Raw genomic sequence first — 19635 nt, 5'->3', positions numbered from 1 at the left:
AAGTGTGTGCCTGCATGTATGTCTATGTACTACTGCATGTCTGGTGCCCTCAGAGCCCAGAAGAGGGTGTCTGATCCTCTGGAATTGGAGTTACAGACAGTTGTGAGCTGCCATGTGGGTGCTGGGCCTTGAGCTCAGGTCCTCCAGGAAAGCGTCCAGTGTTCTTAACTGCTGAGCCATCTCTCCTGCCCTGATCAGAGGCTTTGTCTAGGCCTCATGTTTGCAAGGCTGGCAATGAATGTCCTATGTAAACTGAGGATGATCTTGAACTTGTGATCTTCCTGCCTCTACTTCCCCTCCCCGCAAGACAGGGTTTCCGTGTATAGCCTTGGCTGTCCTGTCCTCCCACTCAATCTGTAAACCAGCTTGGCCTTGAACTCACAGAAACCCATCTGCCTCTGCCTCCCAAGTGCTGGGATTAAAGGCGTGTACCATGACCAACGGCTGCCTCTACTTTCTTAAGTGCTAGGAGTCAAGTAAGTATGTATCACCACGCCCAGTTTATGTGCTGCTAGGGATCAAAGCCAAACCCAACACTTCGTGCTTGCTAGGGGAACACTGCCAATTGGGCTACATCCCAACCTGATTTGAGGAGTTCAGTTTATTTATTTTTTGAGAGGGTCTCACTGTGTACCACTGGCTGACCTGGGACTCACCAAGTAGACAAGGCTAGCCCAGAATTCACTTAAAGATTCACCTTTGTGGTGGCACACACCTTTAATCTCAGCACTCAGGAGGCAGAGGCAGGCAGATCTCTGAGTTCCAGAGTGAATTCTAGGACAGCCAAGGCTACACACACACACACACACACACACACACACACACACACACACACACACAGAGAGAGAGAGAGAGAGAGAGAGAGAGAGAGAGAGAGAGAGAGAGATCCAACTACCTCTACTTCCCAAGAGCTGGAGTTAAAGATGTATTGCCACCACCACTTGATTTGAGGATTGTTTATTTTTTAATTTAATTATTTTTAATTTAATTTTTTAAAAATTTATTATGTATACAGTATTATGCCTGCATGTACTGCATGCCAGAAGAGGGCACCAGATCTCATTGTGGATGGTTGTGAGCCACCATGTGGTTGCTGGGAATTGAACTCATGACCTCTGGAAGAGCAGCCAGTGCTCTTAACCACTGAGCCATCTCTCCAGCCCCTATTTTTAATTTTTATTTGTGTATATATGCCATGTGTGTGAAGGTGCCCTTGAAAGTCAGAAGGGGGCATCACATTCCCTAAAGCTGGGGTAACAAGCCCAGCCGACTGACTCTACCATGCGCGAACAGATGACGGGAACCCAGGCCTCTACAGGAACAGCAGCAAGTTCCCTTGAAAGCTGAGGCATCTTTCTTTCTTTCTTTCTTTCTTTTTAAATACATATTTTTGAGGCATCTTTCTAACCCCTCGACTTGAGTTTTTAAAAACTAGGTATTTTGCCAGGTGTGGTGGTGCATGCACTCCTGTAATCCCAGCACTCGGGAAGTAGAGACAGGCAGATCTCTGTGAGTTTGAGGCCAGCCTGGTCTATAAAGTGAGTTCAGGAAAGCCAGGGCTATACAGAGAAACCCTGTCTGGAAAAAAACCAAACCAAAACTAAGTATCTCCTGGTATGTGGCTACCGATGCTGACAAGCTCCCTGGTCAGGGTGTTGATGGAGGTCCTTGACGCCCCCCACTCACTAGCTTTGTTCTTACTGTTCACCTCATTTGTGTAAAGGGACAACAGTGCTGGACGCCTGAGGCTGTAGCAAGATGAGTGAGTGTCCAGTGCTTAGAGCAGTGCCTGAGACCCTCCATGGACCGGGTTGTCACTGGATTGTGTGTGATCAGCATTAAACCAGAGCAGGAAGTGCCTCCTCCGAGGAACTGCTTATTCTGGGAACACAGTAGGAAGGTACCTCAGACTCTGCTCACCAAAGCTGTGTGACTTGGACCTGATCACTTACAAGCTATGTCCTGGATGACCTCTTGGGTTCCTAAATTGGTCCTGGGCCAATCTGCTGGCAGTTTCCGACAGTCTGCTCAGATCTAGGCTGGGTTACCTGCCCAGGTGCTCCCTCCCCATCCTGGTCACTTAAGGGGAGGTCGGCATCCTTTTTGTTTCCATTGGACTCAGTTTGAGGACCTGTAGCACACTAGGCAAATTCTCCACCACGGCACTACATCCTCGGCCCGTTTCTCCACTTTTCATTTTAAGAAATGGTCTCACTAAATTGCCTAGGCTGGCCTTGAACTTGAATCTCTAGAACAACTGGGATTACAGGCCTACACCAGCAGAAGAGGCAGAACTGTTGCTTCCCGTACTCTGTGCTCTGCTCTGACCAGCCCTTCCTGTAGCCATGTAGCAGCAGAAAAGATTAAGTACTTGGGGCTGGGCGTGGTGGCGCACACCTTTAATCCCAGCACTTGGGAGGCAGAGGCAGGCGGATCCATGTGAGCTCGAGGCCAGCCTGGTCTACAACGTGAGTCCAAGATAGCCAAGGCTACACAGGGAAACCCTGTCTCGAAAAACAAAAACAAACAAACAAAAATTAAGTACTTGAGGTGAAACTTACTGGCCAAAGGAAAGAAGAGTGAGCACTTTGTATTTTCAGAGATGTCTGAAATGTCCCGGATGAAAAAAAAAGGGAGGGGGGGGTTTGACATAGGAGAGACTTGGTTAGACAGAGAGAGCTCTATGGATTCAGCCGAGGCCTGTACCCAGGTCTGTTCTGTAACCCTCAAGGCCCTGAGAACCGGTCCCTTCCCAATGCAAGGGCCCTTTTTGGTGGACTGGGTGAGCAGAGCACTCCCGCTTACCCTGCCGCCTTAAAAGAGCAGATCGGCCAAAGACCTAGGAGGGCGCCCAAGGGCGACGGGGCGGCCCTGCGGAGAAGTCCACCGACTCATCTCTACACAAAGCTCCAGTGCGGCTGTAGCGTGGCGCCTTTTGCACTCTGGCTGCGCCCCGCAGTCACCCGGACGCCCCTCCGCATTTGCGTATGGCCCGGGAGCAGCTGGTGCGCCCCAAACTCAGGGCGCATCCTCCGGCCGTCTGGGCGGCCCTCGCTCCGGGGCGGGAGCGGAGCCACGGCTGCTCAGGGCTCCCGGGGGCCGTGCGCCCCGTTGAGCGGCCACGACCCCGGGAGGACGCGGGAGGCTGGGGGTGGGGACAGGCCGAGGTCGCGGCTCCTCCAGCTCCTTCCGCCGCCCCTCCTCTAGCCTTCCTCGCCCTCTGTTTCCCGGCCGGCCCACGAGGCCGCGGGCTGGGCCTTTCCCCTTCAAGCAAAGCCATGAACTAGAGGTCGATGCGGCTCCTCGCACCCGGCGGGGCCTGGGGCACCGCGCTCTCTCTCCAGCCCAGGCTCGCCTCGCGGCCCCGGGGCGGGGCGAGGCCTGCGGGCCACACTCCCGCCCGCTCCGGTTCAGGGATAGTCCTTCCCGGGACTCTGCAGCGGCCCTGGACGGGGAGAGTGGGCCAGGGCCTCGCCTCTCCGAGGGACGGAGGGGATGGAGACGGCAGCGAAGCCTGCGCGCCGCTCTCAGTGAGTACCGGGAGGAGCCGGGCGGGGTGGCGGGGTGGCGGGGTGCATTGGGGACCTTGGCCGCCGAGACCCGATCTCCCACCGGCACAGAGCCCGGAGGGTCAAGGAGGCCCGCCTTTCACGTCCATTTTCATTCCAGTTTTTCTGAGTTAGAGCATCGGTGCTAGGAGTTAGGACGTTTTCCCGGAAGCTCTTCCGGAGACCTTCAAGGGGAGGGTCTTATTCTTTAAGGTCTGAGGACTAGGATGTCTGGAGCGCAGTTCCAGAGTTTACCGTCACTTTTCACGAAAGAGCTCATGTTACTATTGCAACCTTGGCTTCTGGCTTGGACCTCAGAGGAGAAGAGGTAGCTGCAAAAAGAAGCCTGGTACATTCTAGATCAGCGGTTCTCAACCTGCCTAACGCTGCGACCCTTTAATACAGTTCCTCATGTTGTGGTGACCCCCAACCATAAAATTATTTTTGTTGCCACTCCATAACTGTATATTTGCTACTGTTATGATTCATAACGTAACTATCTGATACGTGGGGTATATGATATTCGACCCACAGATTGAGAACCGCTGCTCTAGGAACTACAGGAGAGGAAATTATTTCTGTCCTAAAGATGATCCTTAAACCTCACAGATTTACTGTGAATTTTTATATTATATATGTATCTTGCTTTATAAAATACTCATATCCCTGGAAAGCATATAAATTGAATTGTAATCAGCAGCTGTCTTATGGTGGACCCTTTCTGTGTGAATAGTTAAGTCCTAATCTGTAGCTTATGCACGGATTCTTACACCCTGAGTTTACTTCAGATGGGACACGTGTAGACCAGGGTGACCTCCAAGTAATTCTAACAGAGCAATCACTAAGACGCAGTAGCTTGTGCAGTGAGTAAACCAGCTGTTACTTCACTTTCTGTAAAGCCATTGGAATCATCGCAGCCACCCAGAGGCTGTGTAAGATTAGTGAGTCCTGTGGCCTCTGTGAGCTCAGGTCTTACCTAAGAATAAGGGAGTGCAGTTCAACATTCACTGTTCTGGAGGAGCCCTGGGCCTGGAATGAAAAGCTTTTGGTTACAAACGTGGCTCTCCCATGATATCTACGAGGCATAATTTCTCCATGCCTCGGTTTCCTCATCTGTTAAAAAAGAGGATATTCTAATAACATTCTAATAATTCTAATAATTCTCCAGAATTATTTTGGAGAATGTTAAAGTGTTTGGAAAGTCTGTGGCTGAGCCGCCAGCTGACAGTTTGTTGAGTGTCACTGTCATCTTTTGAGTACAGCTTGACTCTTGTCTAAGGCTTTTGCACTGGGCTGGCATGAGGCTGGTGGGCAGCACCTTCTACTGGAGGCGCAGGTCCTTTACCCATGAGGAAGAGTACTAACCATTAGCCAACACTGCTATTCTCCTCTGAAGCCATCCTTTACCCAGGACTGGCGAATCACACTGCCTTTCACTGTGGTTCATAATTGGCATTGGGTTAATTGTCTGAGGCCTTGTTTTGCTCACCTTAAACACAGGGATAGAAAAGCTAGGAACACGGCACCCATGAGGCCCCGGACCCTCTGAGGGACTATTGGGAGTTAATGGTTGCTAGGGAAGCAGTGTTATTTTCTTCAATGGTGTTTATTGTCCGTGCTTCAATTAACCCCTCCCCCCCCAAGTCCCCTCCTCACTCCCCGAAGGAACGTTACTCATGCCAGGAGAATCTAAGCTCGGGAGTAACCTGTGCGTTGTGTCTTGTGACTTGTCCTTTCCGATGTGTGTCCACGCTGTGTAGAGGATGCCCCCTCTGCTTCAGGTTCCTCATCCGAGCAGGGTTCTGTATCAGGACACCCTGCAGACCGAGCAGGTTACTGGGGCCATCCAGGAACAAGGTCTCAGCTCCTCCTTTTTCCTGCAGAGCATCCAGGTCAGGGAGCAGGACGAGCCCCGTGCAAATGACCTCAGCTGTGGCTAGACATGGCCCTGAGCAGCCAGCCAGCAGACCCCTCCTGAAGCCCACACTCTGCCCACAGGAAGACCGAATGCCTAACCTAATGGCCCCCAAGCCTCCCGGGACATGGAGGTTGCAGCTCCAAGGCCCTTCTGTGCTAGAGTCCAAGGTGAAGGACTTGAAGGAGAAAATGACAGCAGGTAAACAGGGACCGAATCCCTGTGCCACTTCCTATGAGCGTCCATCCCCCACGAAATCCACGTGCCATCAAGGCAAGCCTGGAGCAGTCTGGAGCCTACCAGATGCCCTGGTGGTCCCCTATGCCCAGAACCCTACTGATGGGCAGCTGGCCAGCCATGTTAATGAGAAGAAGCCTGCCAGGAATGGCGGATCCAAGCCACCCACCCCTGAGAGCTGGGATAAGCAAAGCCTGTGGCCTCCAGAAGCAAGATGGATGCTGGCTGATCATGAAGGGGACCCAGCACCAGGGTCTGGCTCTTCACAAGAGAGCCCCAACAGCCAGGTTTGTGCGGGCCAGCCACTGGAGCCTGGTCCCTGTAAAACCACTCACTTGGCCAGCATGAGAAGACCACCACACCCACCTGGAGATGGTATGATCCCAGAGAGAGATCTGGATAGCACAGCCCTAACCTCCAAGGAGGACTTAGTCCCCAGAACAGACCTGTCAGAGATGCTCTGGAGAGCTGATGGCCTGGAGGCTCGGGGCACTGGGGCAAATCCATTGCCCCTGTCTGACCGGGTGGAGAGGAACCGCCTCCTGCTACAGGAGATGCTGAAGGTTTCCGGACCGAGTCACTCCAAGATGGGAAGCCCAGACTGGACTCCATCCTGGGACAGGGCTGCAGCAGGTGAGCCTCACTTTGCAGGCCTGGGTTAGAGCAATGGGAAATGGCAGGGTGCTGGAAAGATGGGAGGGCACAATAATGTCACCGGAATAAGCACTGTCCAGCTGGGACATAACGTCCTCTATAACTCACAGGCAGCCCTAACTGCCACAAGCCGCATGGCTCTCCAGATCAGTGGGAGGCCATCCTTTGTGCTTGGGGACAGAGGCTATGTGACTCTCTCCTGTACCTTGTAGCTCTTTGCAGAGTGGCCTCTTGTACTCCCTCTAATGGTCTTGCTCCATACACTCCCTGGTGTACTATAGTGCCCTCTGCTGGGCTAGTAGGCCGGAGCGTTTCCCTGCAGAGGCCAAGCGTCCTGCCCTCTGGGTGGAGCACCACAGTCTGTTCTTCAGACTCCAGAAGCTGTCCTCTCTTCCTTACCTTACCTGAGGGCAAGTGTGAGATCCGCTTAGTCTACTCTGAGTTCACTCACAGTCTGTCTGACAGCCTGTGCTTCCACTTCTCAGACGACCAGAACGTGGGTCCCAGCCCCCACTGTCTCACCCCATCATACTGGAGATTAGGTTTCAGTGTGTGAGTGTGGAGAGTGCAGGCATTTGGCCCAATTAGGGAGTAGAGCATCTCTTCTCTGTGTTCACCAGTCGGGTGACTCTGTCCTGATCTCTGCTTCTGCTCTGGGCCCTAGAGCGACCAGCGGGAGCCGTGGACTGGGACTCGGGCACCCCCCTGCAGGACTCAGGTCAGAGCAGGTAAGGGCCCTTCCCTACCACCATTCCTACCTTTACTCTGCACCAGAGCAGTAGGAAACCTTGCAAAGGCCAGAGGAGAGAGAACCCGTCACTAGTGCATAGGAGCCACAGGCAACCATCGTCCTGGAGGCCCTGTAATGAGCCTTGCAATCACCCGTGTCCTGGAGGCCACGCCCTCTGCCTAGGCTTCTACCTCTCTAAAGCAGGAGAAACTGAGCAGTCACAGCTGTCTGATCAGTTCCCATGGTTACTGTGAAGCTAAAGGGCATGGATGCGCTACTCCGTGGGGAAAGTTCAGGAGCACAAAACTTCAACTCCACCTTCTCTTTTCCTAACCAGAGGAGTGTGCTGGACCAGGGCCAAGGATTTCCCCTCCAGCCTCTCCCTTTGGCCACAGGCTTGTGCTGGCCCTTCTGTCGCTGTTTTTGGGAAGCTGGTGTCCAGAGAGTATGGTAGGAGAAGGGAGGCAGTGTCCTGAGGCAGGAGGAGTGGGGAGAGGGTATACCCCTGAGGTGTGGTAGGGGCCACATGAGGGTCTGAGCCTCTGCTGGTGCCCACTCAGAGGCTGGCCTCAGCCTCAGCCTTTGCTAGGGCCTTGGCACCATGAGGCTGCTCGCCTTGGGACCGGAAGTGTCTCCACTTTTCAAAACTGCAAATGACATTGTCTCAGGGGATTCTCGTGATATCTGCCGTCAGTGGTCTGCCTTCTCTCTTCTCACTGGTCAAGGTGCTCCCTGTGTACCCCACTAAAGTTGACCTGTCCTCCCCCAAAACACGGGTAAGACCTCTGTCTTAGTCCATGCCAGCTGCTATAACAAAATACAGCAGGTGACTTATAAGGCACAGAAATGCCCTTCCTGCAGGTCAGGAGGCTGGGAACCCAAGGACGAGAAGGTAGAAGAGTCAGCGTGTGGTGGGGACCTGTTTCCTCATGGATGGCGTGTTCTTACCATGTCCTCACAGTGCAGAAAGGGACAAGAAGGCTTTCTGGTGTCCCTTTTATAAGGGTGGCGAGGAGGAGTCCTTACTTGCTAATCCCATCACACCAGATTTCAACATGCAAATCCTGAGAAAGATAGCCCCATCTCTGCTCCTGCTTTAGCAAAATGAGGGTGCCCAGAGTCATGTAATCAGGGTTGCACTCAGCTGGGGTGGGGAGGGGGTTGGAGACAGGGACCACTGGCTCGTTAGTCCCTCCATGTGTATTCTGGCCTCCTCCTGCCTTCCTGGCTGTTCTTCACAGCCTCTCATCACATCCTTATCTGGCCCTGCCTGCCACTGTGATGCTCAGTGGCGCTCTGCTCCCTCTGTCCTCTCTACCTGCATCCCTGTGGAGCTGTCTTGACAGAGCTTGAGGAAAGGCACCTCTGTGCTGTGGAGACAGAGCCCCTTTCCCTGCAGCCGCCGCTGCTCTCTCCCAGTCTCAGCCCTTCAGCCCGTCCCAGTTCCCTCACAAGGAAGTGCAGCTGCTGGGATTTTGCTCAGAGTTCTTGTAACCCTTGACTTGCACTGAGATAATAAGTAACAAAGGCTGGTTCTCTTAAAGGAGCCTCTTGACCAGGGCTAAGGAAGGACTTCCAGACATGCTGGTGAGGATGTTTAGAACTCTACAGACTAGACTCCTAGACAAGCCATCTGTAGCCATGGGCTATATGTCAGAATTCAAGTATGAGGGTGTGATGGCACATACCCTGGAGCCCCATCACCTGGGAGGCTGAGGCAATAGGAGCGCAAGTTCCATGACTGTCTGGGCTACATAGTGAAACCTTATCTTGACAGACAAAGGTCAAGAATGGCATGTGTGCATGTATATTGTATCATTCACATATATTTGTATGTGTGTGTATGATGAATTGATGTGTGTGCCTGAGGGGAGATATGCACACAGAGAGAAAGAAGGACCGATTTTAGGACCCTGTTCTAGTAGAATTCATCCTTAGAGTATCTGGTATAGAGCTGCAGGCATGTCCCAGTCAAGTCCCTGATAGGTAGACACCTGGGCTGAAGGGTCAGGGAACATAGCCAGGTTCAAGGAAGAGAAAGTGCCAGCCCTGCTGTGATGCCCCAAGACATAGCAGGGCTCCCCTCTGAGTGAGATGGACTTATTGATGAACGCTACAGCTGCCGAAGGAACCCACATGGCCCAGAGTCTTGGCTTCCCTTGCCTCTGTGCCCCGGGAGCGCCACAGAATGCTCAGGTCCTGGGCTTAGAGCCGGAAGAGTGCTCTGAGGTTGTAGCTGACCATGTCAGTGGCCACCCATCTGTATGTGCTATGGCACTTCATTTTTTGAGCACAGCAAACCTCCTCAGGACGAGAAGAGCAAAAGACACAGCTTCCTGCTCAGTCAAGTCTAGAATCTGAATAATTCATGTTACAATAAAAGAGCCATGACAGCCAGGTTAACCCAACATGGGCCTAATCATGCTAATTGCTACTGTTCTGCAAGGTGGAAAGTTCATGGAATGACATTGATTGCAGAGGCTACTGCTTGGGTCTGGGGTTATCTGGGCAGGCTTGTTTACAAGGTGACCTTAAGGAATCAATCATGGAAGTGAGCCACCTGAAGACTCGGGACCTCAAATGCTGCAGAAGACCTCTGTCCCCAACCCCCAGGGTTGTTTTCTGTTAAGGGCCAGGCTTTTGATTGGTGCTATAGTGCTAAAATACACCAGTGGCCAGTTGAAAGAGCAGGCCAGCAACTGCCATTTTCATCCTCTGGTTATGTGCCAGGTGCTGTGTAAATGTGGCTTCTGCATCTGGCTTTATCTGTGGACAGATCTCAGCCATCGCTCCTGCTTTACTGACAGTTTTCTAGGGGAGGCTGAGTGACTGACTTGCCCAGGGCTTGGAGTCAGGACTTGCACTCGGGCCCCAAGGCTTATGCTCTGGTTGCTATGGAACTCTGCCCCGAGCTAATCCTTTCCAAGACTCCACAGACCATCCCTTCCATAAGCAACGCCTCGGGCTGGGGATCTGGGGCCTCCTGCTTCCCTCCAGCCTGATATGTTCTCCGCTGTGGGAAAAGAAAGATGGACAAGCCAGCTTGTGCGGGTCAGTATGCTTTCAGATGGAATTGGCCCACTTTGCTCTCAGCACTCACTGCCTACTGGCCCTGCCTGCCCCTACTGCCACCAAGGCCATTACTGGTATCTTTCTCCCTGAGGTCCTGGAGGCAGGAACTATGCCATTCTGAAACAGGTGCTCATAAAATGTCTGGCAAAGGCAGGTAGAAAAGAGCTGATTGAGGGCGCCATCCCTCCCCCATCCCCCCCCCCACCTCCACAGCTAGAGGCTGTGTGGGCTTGCAAGGGTCTGGAGAGAAGCAGGAGGAACATTCCAGATGGGTGAGGCTGCAGAAAGGCTTGCAAGCATCTGAGGTGGAATGTGTGGCGATCCTTAGAGGGTGGCCTGGACTGGAGATCTCATGTGAGTGCAGAGGCATTTGACTGCCTCCTTCCCGCTCCAGCCGCTGCCCCATACACAGAGATGATCTTATCTCCTGGAAACATGGGATGGTTTGAGTCCCGTGGGCTAAGCAGCATCGAGGAGCTGGGAAGAGGGCTTGGAGGTCATCTTGAGTCACTGGCCATGTTTTGTGTCTTCTGGGCTCAGACCATTAGGGAGTTAGTTATGAGATGCCCTCCAGCAAGCCTTGGGGAGGACACTGGCCATTCTTGGAGCCACAGAGGTCACTGAGGAGTGCCCTCAGGGAAAGATGTCACTGAAAGTGGTTGAGCCCTGTGCTTGCTTACCCACATCACCCATAGCCGGCACCAGCCATGCAGTTATTCAGACACAAAGGAAGCTCTGCTCTGCGCCTGCAGTACCAAGATACTCCAAGGAAAAAGAAAACAAAACAAAAACAAACAAACAAAAAAACAGAGGAGCAACACACCAGCCTTTAATGTTTAACCCACTTCCAAGTGCCCACTCTCCTGTCCCCTGGGTTGATCCCACACAAAGCTAATGCTTTGGAACCTTCAGGTGCTCTGTCCCTGGCCACACTTGTCACCATCCTCAGGTTCACTCCACACAGGAAATCCTTGTCACGGCTCAGCCCTGTGCAGGGAAGAACACATGGAAGTCAACACCTTCAAGGTGGTAGGCTAACTTCAAGAGAAGTCCCTCCAGGGTGTGTCTCAGACATCCTCCTGGCTGCCTGCCTGTGTACCCCATACTGAGCCCAGGCAGTGCTGACCTGGTCATGTTCTGGGCCTCAGTGCGGGATTTGTCATCACTCTTTGGGAACATGGGACAGAGCTGGTCTACCCTCTCCAGAAGGTAGCATTACAGGTGTTCAGTTCTGACTTGCCTCTGGCCTTTTCTAAAGACCCCTTTGCCTTGCCCTGCTCTCCACCAGCCTCTTCCTGTCCCCTGTGCTGTGGAGGTCACCTTTTCCACAGAGCCCGCCAAAGTCTTTTGAAAGTCTAGAGCACACCCAGAAAGCCCTCTGGAGCTGCATACCGACTGTCACTTCTAAACATGCCTTCCCTTGCCAGCAGCACAGTGGCCTCATTGGCAGGTGACCTAGATCCCCTGCCCCCACCCCAGAGTGAGGGGGTGGCAGTAACACCAGGGCTAATAATAGAAGCAACAATAATAAATATTAACATTTGTGGAACTTTACCGTGTTTGAAGCGGTGGGCTGTTTCTCGCCATCTTTTAACAGCTGAGCCCTTATTAGCATGTGAGGAGACTGAGACTTACCCCTGAAGGCACTCACCAGGGTCACACGGCTAGGAAGAGATGGTCCAGGGGTGAGGATTTGTGCAGGTCACCCCGAGGCACACTGTAAACCACTTCTTTAGGTCTCATTCTGTGAGTGTCCCACAGGCTGAAGAAGGGTGTGCTCTCACAAACCCAGGCTCTATGGCCAGTACAGACCCACGCTTCTTCCTCCCTCCCTTAGACAGCTGCACACTGCCTGACCTTGGCTGTCACACAAGTGGAGCGATGCTAACTAAGCAAAGGCTTTGGGTATCTTCTGCCCCATACTGTGTACTTTCTCTTCACTGGCTGCCGCCTGGAAGTAGTCAGATCTGTCTGCATTCTGTATTTCTTGATTCATGATCCTCACACGAAGGGGTTAACTCCAGACTTGCTGGAGTTTATCACTGTAATCCAGGATTATGATGGCTGTAAAGTAATGTCTCCGTCTCCCCTTGACTGAGAGAAGACAGAGCTCTCCTAACCTGCCTAGCTGGAGGGGTGCTGAAGTGACTGCTAAACTTGTCCCCACTCCTAAGAACCTAGCCTAGAGCAGAGGGCAGGGGTCACAGGCTCCCTTTGTCCTCAGGATGCAGGTGGTGTGAAGGTGAGAGGCGAGGGCCTGGACATAGCCTCTAGCTTCCCCCCAGTGACCACTCCAGAAGAGCCAGTCCTGTGGTCCAGAAGGCCCCTAAGTGGGAACCTCAGGGCCCTTCCTCGCCGTGGCCAAAGACCCAGACACCCAGGATAGCAGTGTGAGCCCTCTCTCCTGAAGGCTCATGCTTACAGACAGGAAACTGAGACCCTGGAGGAAAAGTACTCAGTCCCCGTATTCCTACCCCTGCCCCGGAGGTAATGGGCCTCAGGAACACAGGCTTAAAGATGGTGATACATGCTATTTGTTTGCAGGTGGTATTGCCTGTGCTGGCTGCACACTGCCTGACTTTGCCAGGAAATTTCCAAAGGAATTGGAAGAGCTGGGACTGTAGGGTTTAGGTCATGAGAGGATGGGCTGGCTGGCTGGGGGCTCTGTGCCTCTTTCTAGTTCAGGGTCATGCCCCGGCCTGCGGGGTTCAACTAAAACTCGGGAGGAAGTTCACCTGTTGAAAATGCAAGACACAAAGAAGGAGAGGAAGTCTGATTGATCAAACTCTCAAACTTTATTAGTCAGGCAGCAACTTTTATAAGTCAGAAGGCAGGGGAGCATATTGCTATAGCAACCGAACTGCGGGCTTTTCTCAAAACATAGGGAATTCCAGACAGGGTCATAATGCCCTGCCACACAGGGCATCTTGCTCTGTCTTCATCTAGCTTTAGTCTAGCTGCTAAACCACAACAGGGTCGCTCCATCTCTATCTGTCTTTAGTCTAACTGCTGACTCACAACAGGGTCAGCTAGTTTCTGGTGAAAGGCAAGCTCTGGGAAAAACAGAGACTTAAAGATGCAGACTCTGACAAGATGGCTGAGCATTGGCCATATGGCCTATTGTCCCCAACAGGGTCAAAGTAGAGATCTTCCTCAGTTGGGAGAGTGCACACCTGTCTTTCTGGAATGGCTGGCGACCTTTGGTGTGGTGCTAGGAGGTGAACAATAGCAGGGACAGGTACCCCACAATGCTATACCAGCTTGCTCACAGAGAGAGAGAGAGAGAGAGAGAGAGAGAGAGAGAGACAGAGAGAGAGAGAGAGAGAGAGAGAGAGAGAGAGAGAGACAGAGAGACAGAGAGAAACAGACACAGAGAGAGACAGAGAGAGAGATCACCCACTCTTCCAAAGCTGGCAGAGCCACTATCTCCAGGGTGCACAGTGATGGTGTCCTTGCTTTGCTGACCTTGGCTGCAGCCTGTGAAGGTGGCTGCCACTCTCCTCTCAGCTTGGTGTGTTGCTGCACAGATGCCTCCGGGCTGCCAGAAAGCCTGCCTTTCTAATCAGTGGAGAAACTAGCTTTGTCTGCCAGACTGCAGCGGGGCAGTTGATGAGGGGGGGGGGGTGGGGGGGGGGGGTGGACAGCTGTTCTGAAAAGGAGACAGCAAAGCTGGAAACGGCTTAGGAACCCGGGGGCCTGGGGGGCTGGGCAAGGCTGATCGAGGCAGCATCTGGCCAGCTGCCGAGGGGGCTCTCCTGCCTGCCCACCAGGCCTTGTGACAAATGCCCCCCGACAGTCGCAGAGGCACAGCTGTCACCGGAAGGCTGTGAGGGTGTCGGCTGGCAGCCAGAGGCCCGCGGCTGCAGGGGCACCTCTGTGCGTGGTAACCTCATTATCTCTGCTTTTGGAACTGGAGCCCTCGGGAGCACAGCTGCTCTCAGCTGCGATCTGGGGAGCTGCCTGCTCTGGAAGCCGTGTCGGGGGAGCCTGTCCTGCCAATGGAGGCCTCGTGGGGCAGCAGGCCTGCCTGGAGAAGTGCTTCTGCATCACTCCGGTGAAGCCCTCCTTCCAAACTGAGCCTGGCTCTGCCAGAGCTCATGGCACAGATGGTGTCTTTATGCTAGCAGCCTTTCCCCCTCTGGCCCAAAGCAGTGTTCAAAACATGACAAAAAGAAAAAAAAAATCATCTACTCAGAACCAGCTGAAGGGTGTCCCGAGGAGCCTTGTCCTGGAAGCCTTTGTCCACTCCTGTCAGGAGACTCCCTAGTACCTTCCTGTGGTCAGGGTGAGGCCCTTTCCCCCATGCAGCATATGGAGGGGGTTAGAGGCACCCCAGGTGTGAGCCTTTGGCTGAGCTCTCTTTCTGGGGACCCTCCCGTATGTGACAGAATGAATGCTGGAATTACATCAAAGCCTGTCTGACCTCAGCCACAGACATCCTTGCCCACCCTGGCACCCACGGAGGAAGAGGGCAGGATGCGGAATGAGGCTAGGAGCAACGGGATTAGCTGTTGTCTGCATCACTGCCCAGCTCTCAACTGATGTTCGACCTTGAGCAGTGTGTCCGTATTCCTCTCCAATCCAGACACCTTCATTTGTCAAGCGCAGGGACCACCTGCCCTTGTCCAGCCTGGCTGTAAAGAGCGAACTCTGCGGAGAAAGCCATCTTGTCATGGGGAAGTGTGGGCTGTTCTTACTTCCATAAGCCGGAACAGGTGGGCTGTCGCTGTCTGGGAGGCAGCTTTGGAAAGAGGTGCCTGTCATTCCTGCGGCTCTGGACTGGCCAGGGAGGCAGTGCATCTGGTTGGTGGTTCACCACCAGAGGACTCTTATTATAATGAAAATCAGGCCATGTGCTGATTTGGTTTGGGTCCAGCTTAATTTCTTTCTGCCCCAAGTCTGTGAGCCCGAGCTGCCTCCTGACAGACAGGTCTGGGTTGAGACTATGACAAGAAAAACACCAGGATCTATAACATGCTATCCCCCTAGAGGACCAAGACTGTGACAGGCAGTGCACAGTGTGGCCCTGTGTCTGTGACGGTAGCTGGGGACAGTGCTGTGTGGGCTCCAGTGGGGCCGGGGGTGGGGGTGGGGGAGGTGTAGGTGTTAAGGGACAGACAGACACAGGGAGGCCATGCATGGAAAAACCATGTGTCTGGGCACAGGCCCAGATCCATAACCCCGGGACCTTCCCTTCTGTCCTCCCCAAAGCTCCTGCTTCTGCCAAGGGAGGAACAATAGAATAGCCAGACTCCCTGAGCAGATGTCCCACGTCAGGTTGTCTCCCCAGCTCCTGGCTGAGTTCAGGGTGTTCCCCAGGCCATGGGGCGGGGCTTGCAGGAGAGGAGCAAGCCTTGTGCGTGAGTTAGAAGGGGGAGGCTGCATATAGAAGGCTTTTCCTGGCAGAGCTGGGGCTTGATACCATTAAAGCCTCCTAAGCTGTGTTATTTTCTTTTAATCCCCCTACTGTCCATCCTGGCCTGTGCTACCCTGCAGGACCTCTGTTCCCAAGCTGGAGCCCGTGCTGAGTGCCAGGCATGAGGAAGCCAAGCATCTGCTACGGCGTGCTCGTATGAAGGCCAGGACCAAACCTCTCCGTGCCAGCCATGATATTGTGCCCACCATTGCTCAGAGCAGCCGGTGAGTGGGGCCTAAGCCAGGCTGGCCTGGGAGGACTTGTGGCAGGGAAGGCTCAGGAGCACAGATAGTTGAAATGTGGCCAAAATGCCTCTGTTCTTCCTGCGTGCATGTGTGCATGTGTGCATGTGTGTGCGCCTGTGTTTTCTGTGTCAGGCACTTGCGGTGAATCATTTAGTCAGTCAACACACCAATACCCAGTAGGGTGTCGTACCCTGAGATATAAAGAAAACCAAAACGTGTGACCTGAGCTCTCTGGGGGCATAGAGATCACAGTCTCCGGGGAGAGAGACGTCCAACCGCCTCCCCCTTCAGTTCTGTGAGCTGTAGTGGAGGAGGAGAAGCATGTGTGGAGAGCTGGCGATGCATCGCTCCACCTGGAAGGACAGGTGAGGCTCTCCAGAGGAGGTACTTCCCAGATGGGGCTTCCAGGACCTGTGAGTGTTCACTGAGCAGGCACAGGGAGGATGTGATGGTGGGAGAGGGTGGGATGGGAAGGGGACGGGGGGGGGGATATGCTAAGGGGTGGCAGCTGTGACAGGAAGCACTGTGCTCCAGAGCTCAGTCAGCCTGGAAGAGAGAAATCTATGAAGGGAGGCATGAAGGCCAGAGAACATCCTAGAGGCTGCCATGGAGGAACCACAGGTCTACTGAACAACAGCTCATTTGCTCCTGCACCGCACTGGTGTGGGGCCTCAGAGATGGGTAAACATGTAGGTTAAACAGATAGCAATAGATAGGCTTTTCTACAATTCCCTCTGGCTGGGCGGAGTGGAACTTGACAGAAGAGAAAGGCTGTGACTATGGTCCTGGTAGAAGGTTTTAGAAAGCAGGCATGGTAACTTCTCAGAAACCCCTATGAACCAGAACCACGCTGGATTACCAGGCAGCAAGCAAGCGCTACCCAGTTGAAATTCTGTCCCTGCCAGTGGTTAGCATGTGCCTTGGGGAGGTCTCTGAATTATCCGTATCATCCTCCAGGTTCCGAGAGTATATGAGCTGATGCACAGAAGGCTCACTTAGTATACTGAGTCCTGTGGGCACATGGACTGCCAGCTCCAGGGCCCCAGCATCTGGTTAGTCAGCTTTGAGGGGAAGAGAAGAGGAGGCACTCAGGACAAAGGCCAGATTTCTGACTTGTATTAGCCTGCTCATGGACCCCTAGCCAAAGGATGCTGCCTAGGTTCAGGGCCAGGCTTGAGAGGGGAGGAGCTCCAGAGCAGCCACTGTGATGTCCACTGAGCAGCCGGATACAGGATCATTAGAGGTGAGGCCAGAACTGGAGATGTGGGGACTATGCTCAACCCATCATGCTGGGGCTGCAAGAGTGAGTGCAGCCAGAGCGAAGAGACTGAAAAGAAGAGGCTCGGGACTCCTGGGACCAGCTACATGCCTTACCCCAGCCTTGTGCTTGTTCTTTTTATGGTACACCCTAAAGAGCTACTTACACACGGGATTCTCCCCCACACAAATGCAGTGCCAAGCCGTGCTCCGCACTGTCCAGCCATGCCAGATCTTGCCAGGCCAAGCAGGCCCACCTCTGGAGATGGCAAGGCCCATCCACAGGTATGGTGGGCACATTGGATCTGCTTCTCTTATTCATCACCAAGTGGTACCAGCAGTGATGAGGACTCAGTGAAACTGAGCCTTGTGCTCTTTGATGGGGATGCTGAGCCTGCTCAGTACAGGCTCAGCACATCCACAGAACCACTGCAATGACTCCATTACAAGCAAAGGCCTCTCTGTTTGTGTCACACTGTGACCCTTTAGAGAGGGGCACAATGGGCGGTGGTGGCGTGTGCCTTTAATACCAGCACTTGGGAGTCAGGCAGATCTCTGTGAGTTCGAGGCCCGCCTGGTTGACAAAAAGAGTCCTGGACAGTCAATGCTACACAGAGAAACCCTGTATCAACAAAATAAAACAAACAAAACACATACACAGAGATAGAGAGAGAGATAGATAGAGAGAGAGAGAGAGAGAGAGAGAGAGAGAGAGAGAAACAACAACAACAAAGAGAGAAAGAGAGAAGGGTCTAAGAGACTGTAAAATCCTAGTGAATGTGCCCATCATGTTTCTTTTTCATTTCCACATGTATGCTTACCTTCCTCTCACTACAAAGGACTCCCCGGAATGGCATGACTTCTTTGAGGTATCCTGGCTATTCTCCACATGCACAGAGAGATGCCTTAGACATCCAAGGTACCCCTGCCTGGTTTTTCTATAGGCATTACATTGGAGTGCTGAGGCACACGTGGGCAAGACTCCACAAAACAGACTTCCCTGTGCCTTGTCCTCTCAGGCACCTCCTTCTCTGGTTCATTCCATCTAGTCTTAACACCCCAATAGCTATTGTAAAGTAGGTTCCCCCTTTCTTGGCCATAAAAAAAATGCTATAAAAATGCAAGGTGACCTACTTCAGCAGCTGCTGTGTCCAGAAAGGAATTACTACGACTTGGCAGCGCCGGTGAATCCTCAGAGGGTAGAGCTGAAAAATCCACACCAGATGGCTTGCTGCAGCTGCTTAAAAAGGTTACGCTCCATCAGAGCACCCTGGAGGGCACGCGGAGTTAACGCGGTGATGCCATGCAGGCCCCAGGCCTCGGCTAGAAGCAGGAGGTCCTGCCCCAGCCTCGCCTTATCATCCCTTCCAAAGAACAGCTTGCAAAAGAGGAAGGAGGAGGAGGGGCAGGCAGAGCAATCTGCAGAAGGCCAGGTATACCTAGAGGTAACCAGCTGAGCCTGAATCCAGGCCTTTCCCAGGAGGGAAGAGGTGGAGACAGTCTACATGGAAAGCAAGGCGCTCCTAGAAATGTAATCTTGGGAAGTAGGCAGACTCAGGTTGGTCTTTGTAATCCCGAGAGCACCCTAGGGAGGTTTGTTTGTCCTGTGTGACCAGAAGCTGTGTGAGGCTGCAGAGCTTGCAGGCATCACCTCCATTGGGTGTCTAGGGCCGCACTGTCTTGGGGACTGTGGGAAGGGACTCTCCTCCCAAAGACTATGCAATTTCACCACTACACGGAGGCTCCGAGCTTGGCTGGGATCCTGTCCGCCAGGGACCTTGTCTTGAGAGGCAAAGCTCTGGGCTCTGCTTTTGGCCTGACTGCCTCAAGTGCACATCTTCCGAGGCCTCCCACTGCTTTTCTGCGCTGGTGTCTGTATGGCTGCCTAGGGCTTTGGAGTCTGAATAATTGCACTGAGGACTCTTACATGATTAGCTTGTCTTTAATTTTATTCTACTTAGGATGATGATGAATTTGGTTTTGTGGAGTTTGGGATTTTGCGTTTGGTTTGGTTTGGGTTTTTTGTTTGTTTGTTTGTTTGTTTTTCAAGACAGGGTTTCTCTGTGTATCCTTGGCTGTCTTGGACTCACTTTGTAGACCAGGCTGGCCTCGAACTCACAGTGATCCACCTGCCATTGCCTCCCAGAGTGCTCGGATTACAGGCATGAGCCACCATTCCCGACCTGCCTAGACTTTCTTGAACTCAGAATCCCCCTGCCTCTGCATCTTGAGTGCTAAGATTGGGGATATATATTACCACACACCAGCTTTTGTTTTTTCTTTTAAAATAAAAATAGTACTTCTCTTTTTAGAGTGAATTCTGAGATGGCTCAGTTCAGCATCTGTGTGTAAACTTAGGGCCACTGCTGTAGCTCATGGGGCACAGACTGTTACTATATACTGCCCAGAGAACAGATGTATGTTTTCCTTACCAGAACTTAGAGACCACTTCCCTCCTGTAGAGCAGGGCGTTGGCCCTGGAGCCCAGGAGGAGGAAGGGGATGGTTACCAATGAGCCACACTTATATTGTATAGACCTGGCTGCCCAGCTTGTCCCGCCT

General features: G+C 53.0%; 1 protein-coding gene across 1 annotated transcript in view; it reads left to right on the top strand.

The window, feature by feature from the left end:
- Positions 1 to 3293: 3293 nt before the first annotated feature.
- Positions 3294 to 19635, top strand: part of Kiaa1614 (KIAA1614 ortholog) — a 30812-nt gene continuing 14470 nt past the window's right edge. Inside the window, exons 1-4 of the mRNA XM_051148326.1 lie at positions 3294 to 3530; positions 5193 to 6333; positions 7019 to 7082; positions 15653 to 15796. Coding sequence (XP_051004283.1) covers positions 3294 to 3530; positions 5193 to 6333; positions 7019 to 7082; positions 15653 to 15796 — 1586 coding nt within the window. The remainder of the gene's footprint in view (positions 3531 to 5192; positions 6334 to 7018; positions 7083 to 15652; positions 15797 to 19635) is intronic.

Source organism: Acomys russatus, chromosome 6 (assembly GCF_903995435.1).
Source record: "Acomys russatus chromosome 6, mAcoRus1.1, whole genome shotgun sequence".
NCBI lineage: Eukaryota > Metazoa > Chordata > Mammalia > Rodentia > Muridae > Acomys > Acomys russatus.
Note: the sequence above shows the minus strand (reverse complement) of the source record. Positions and strands in the feature narration are given on the sequence as shown.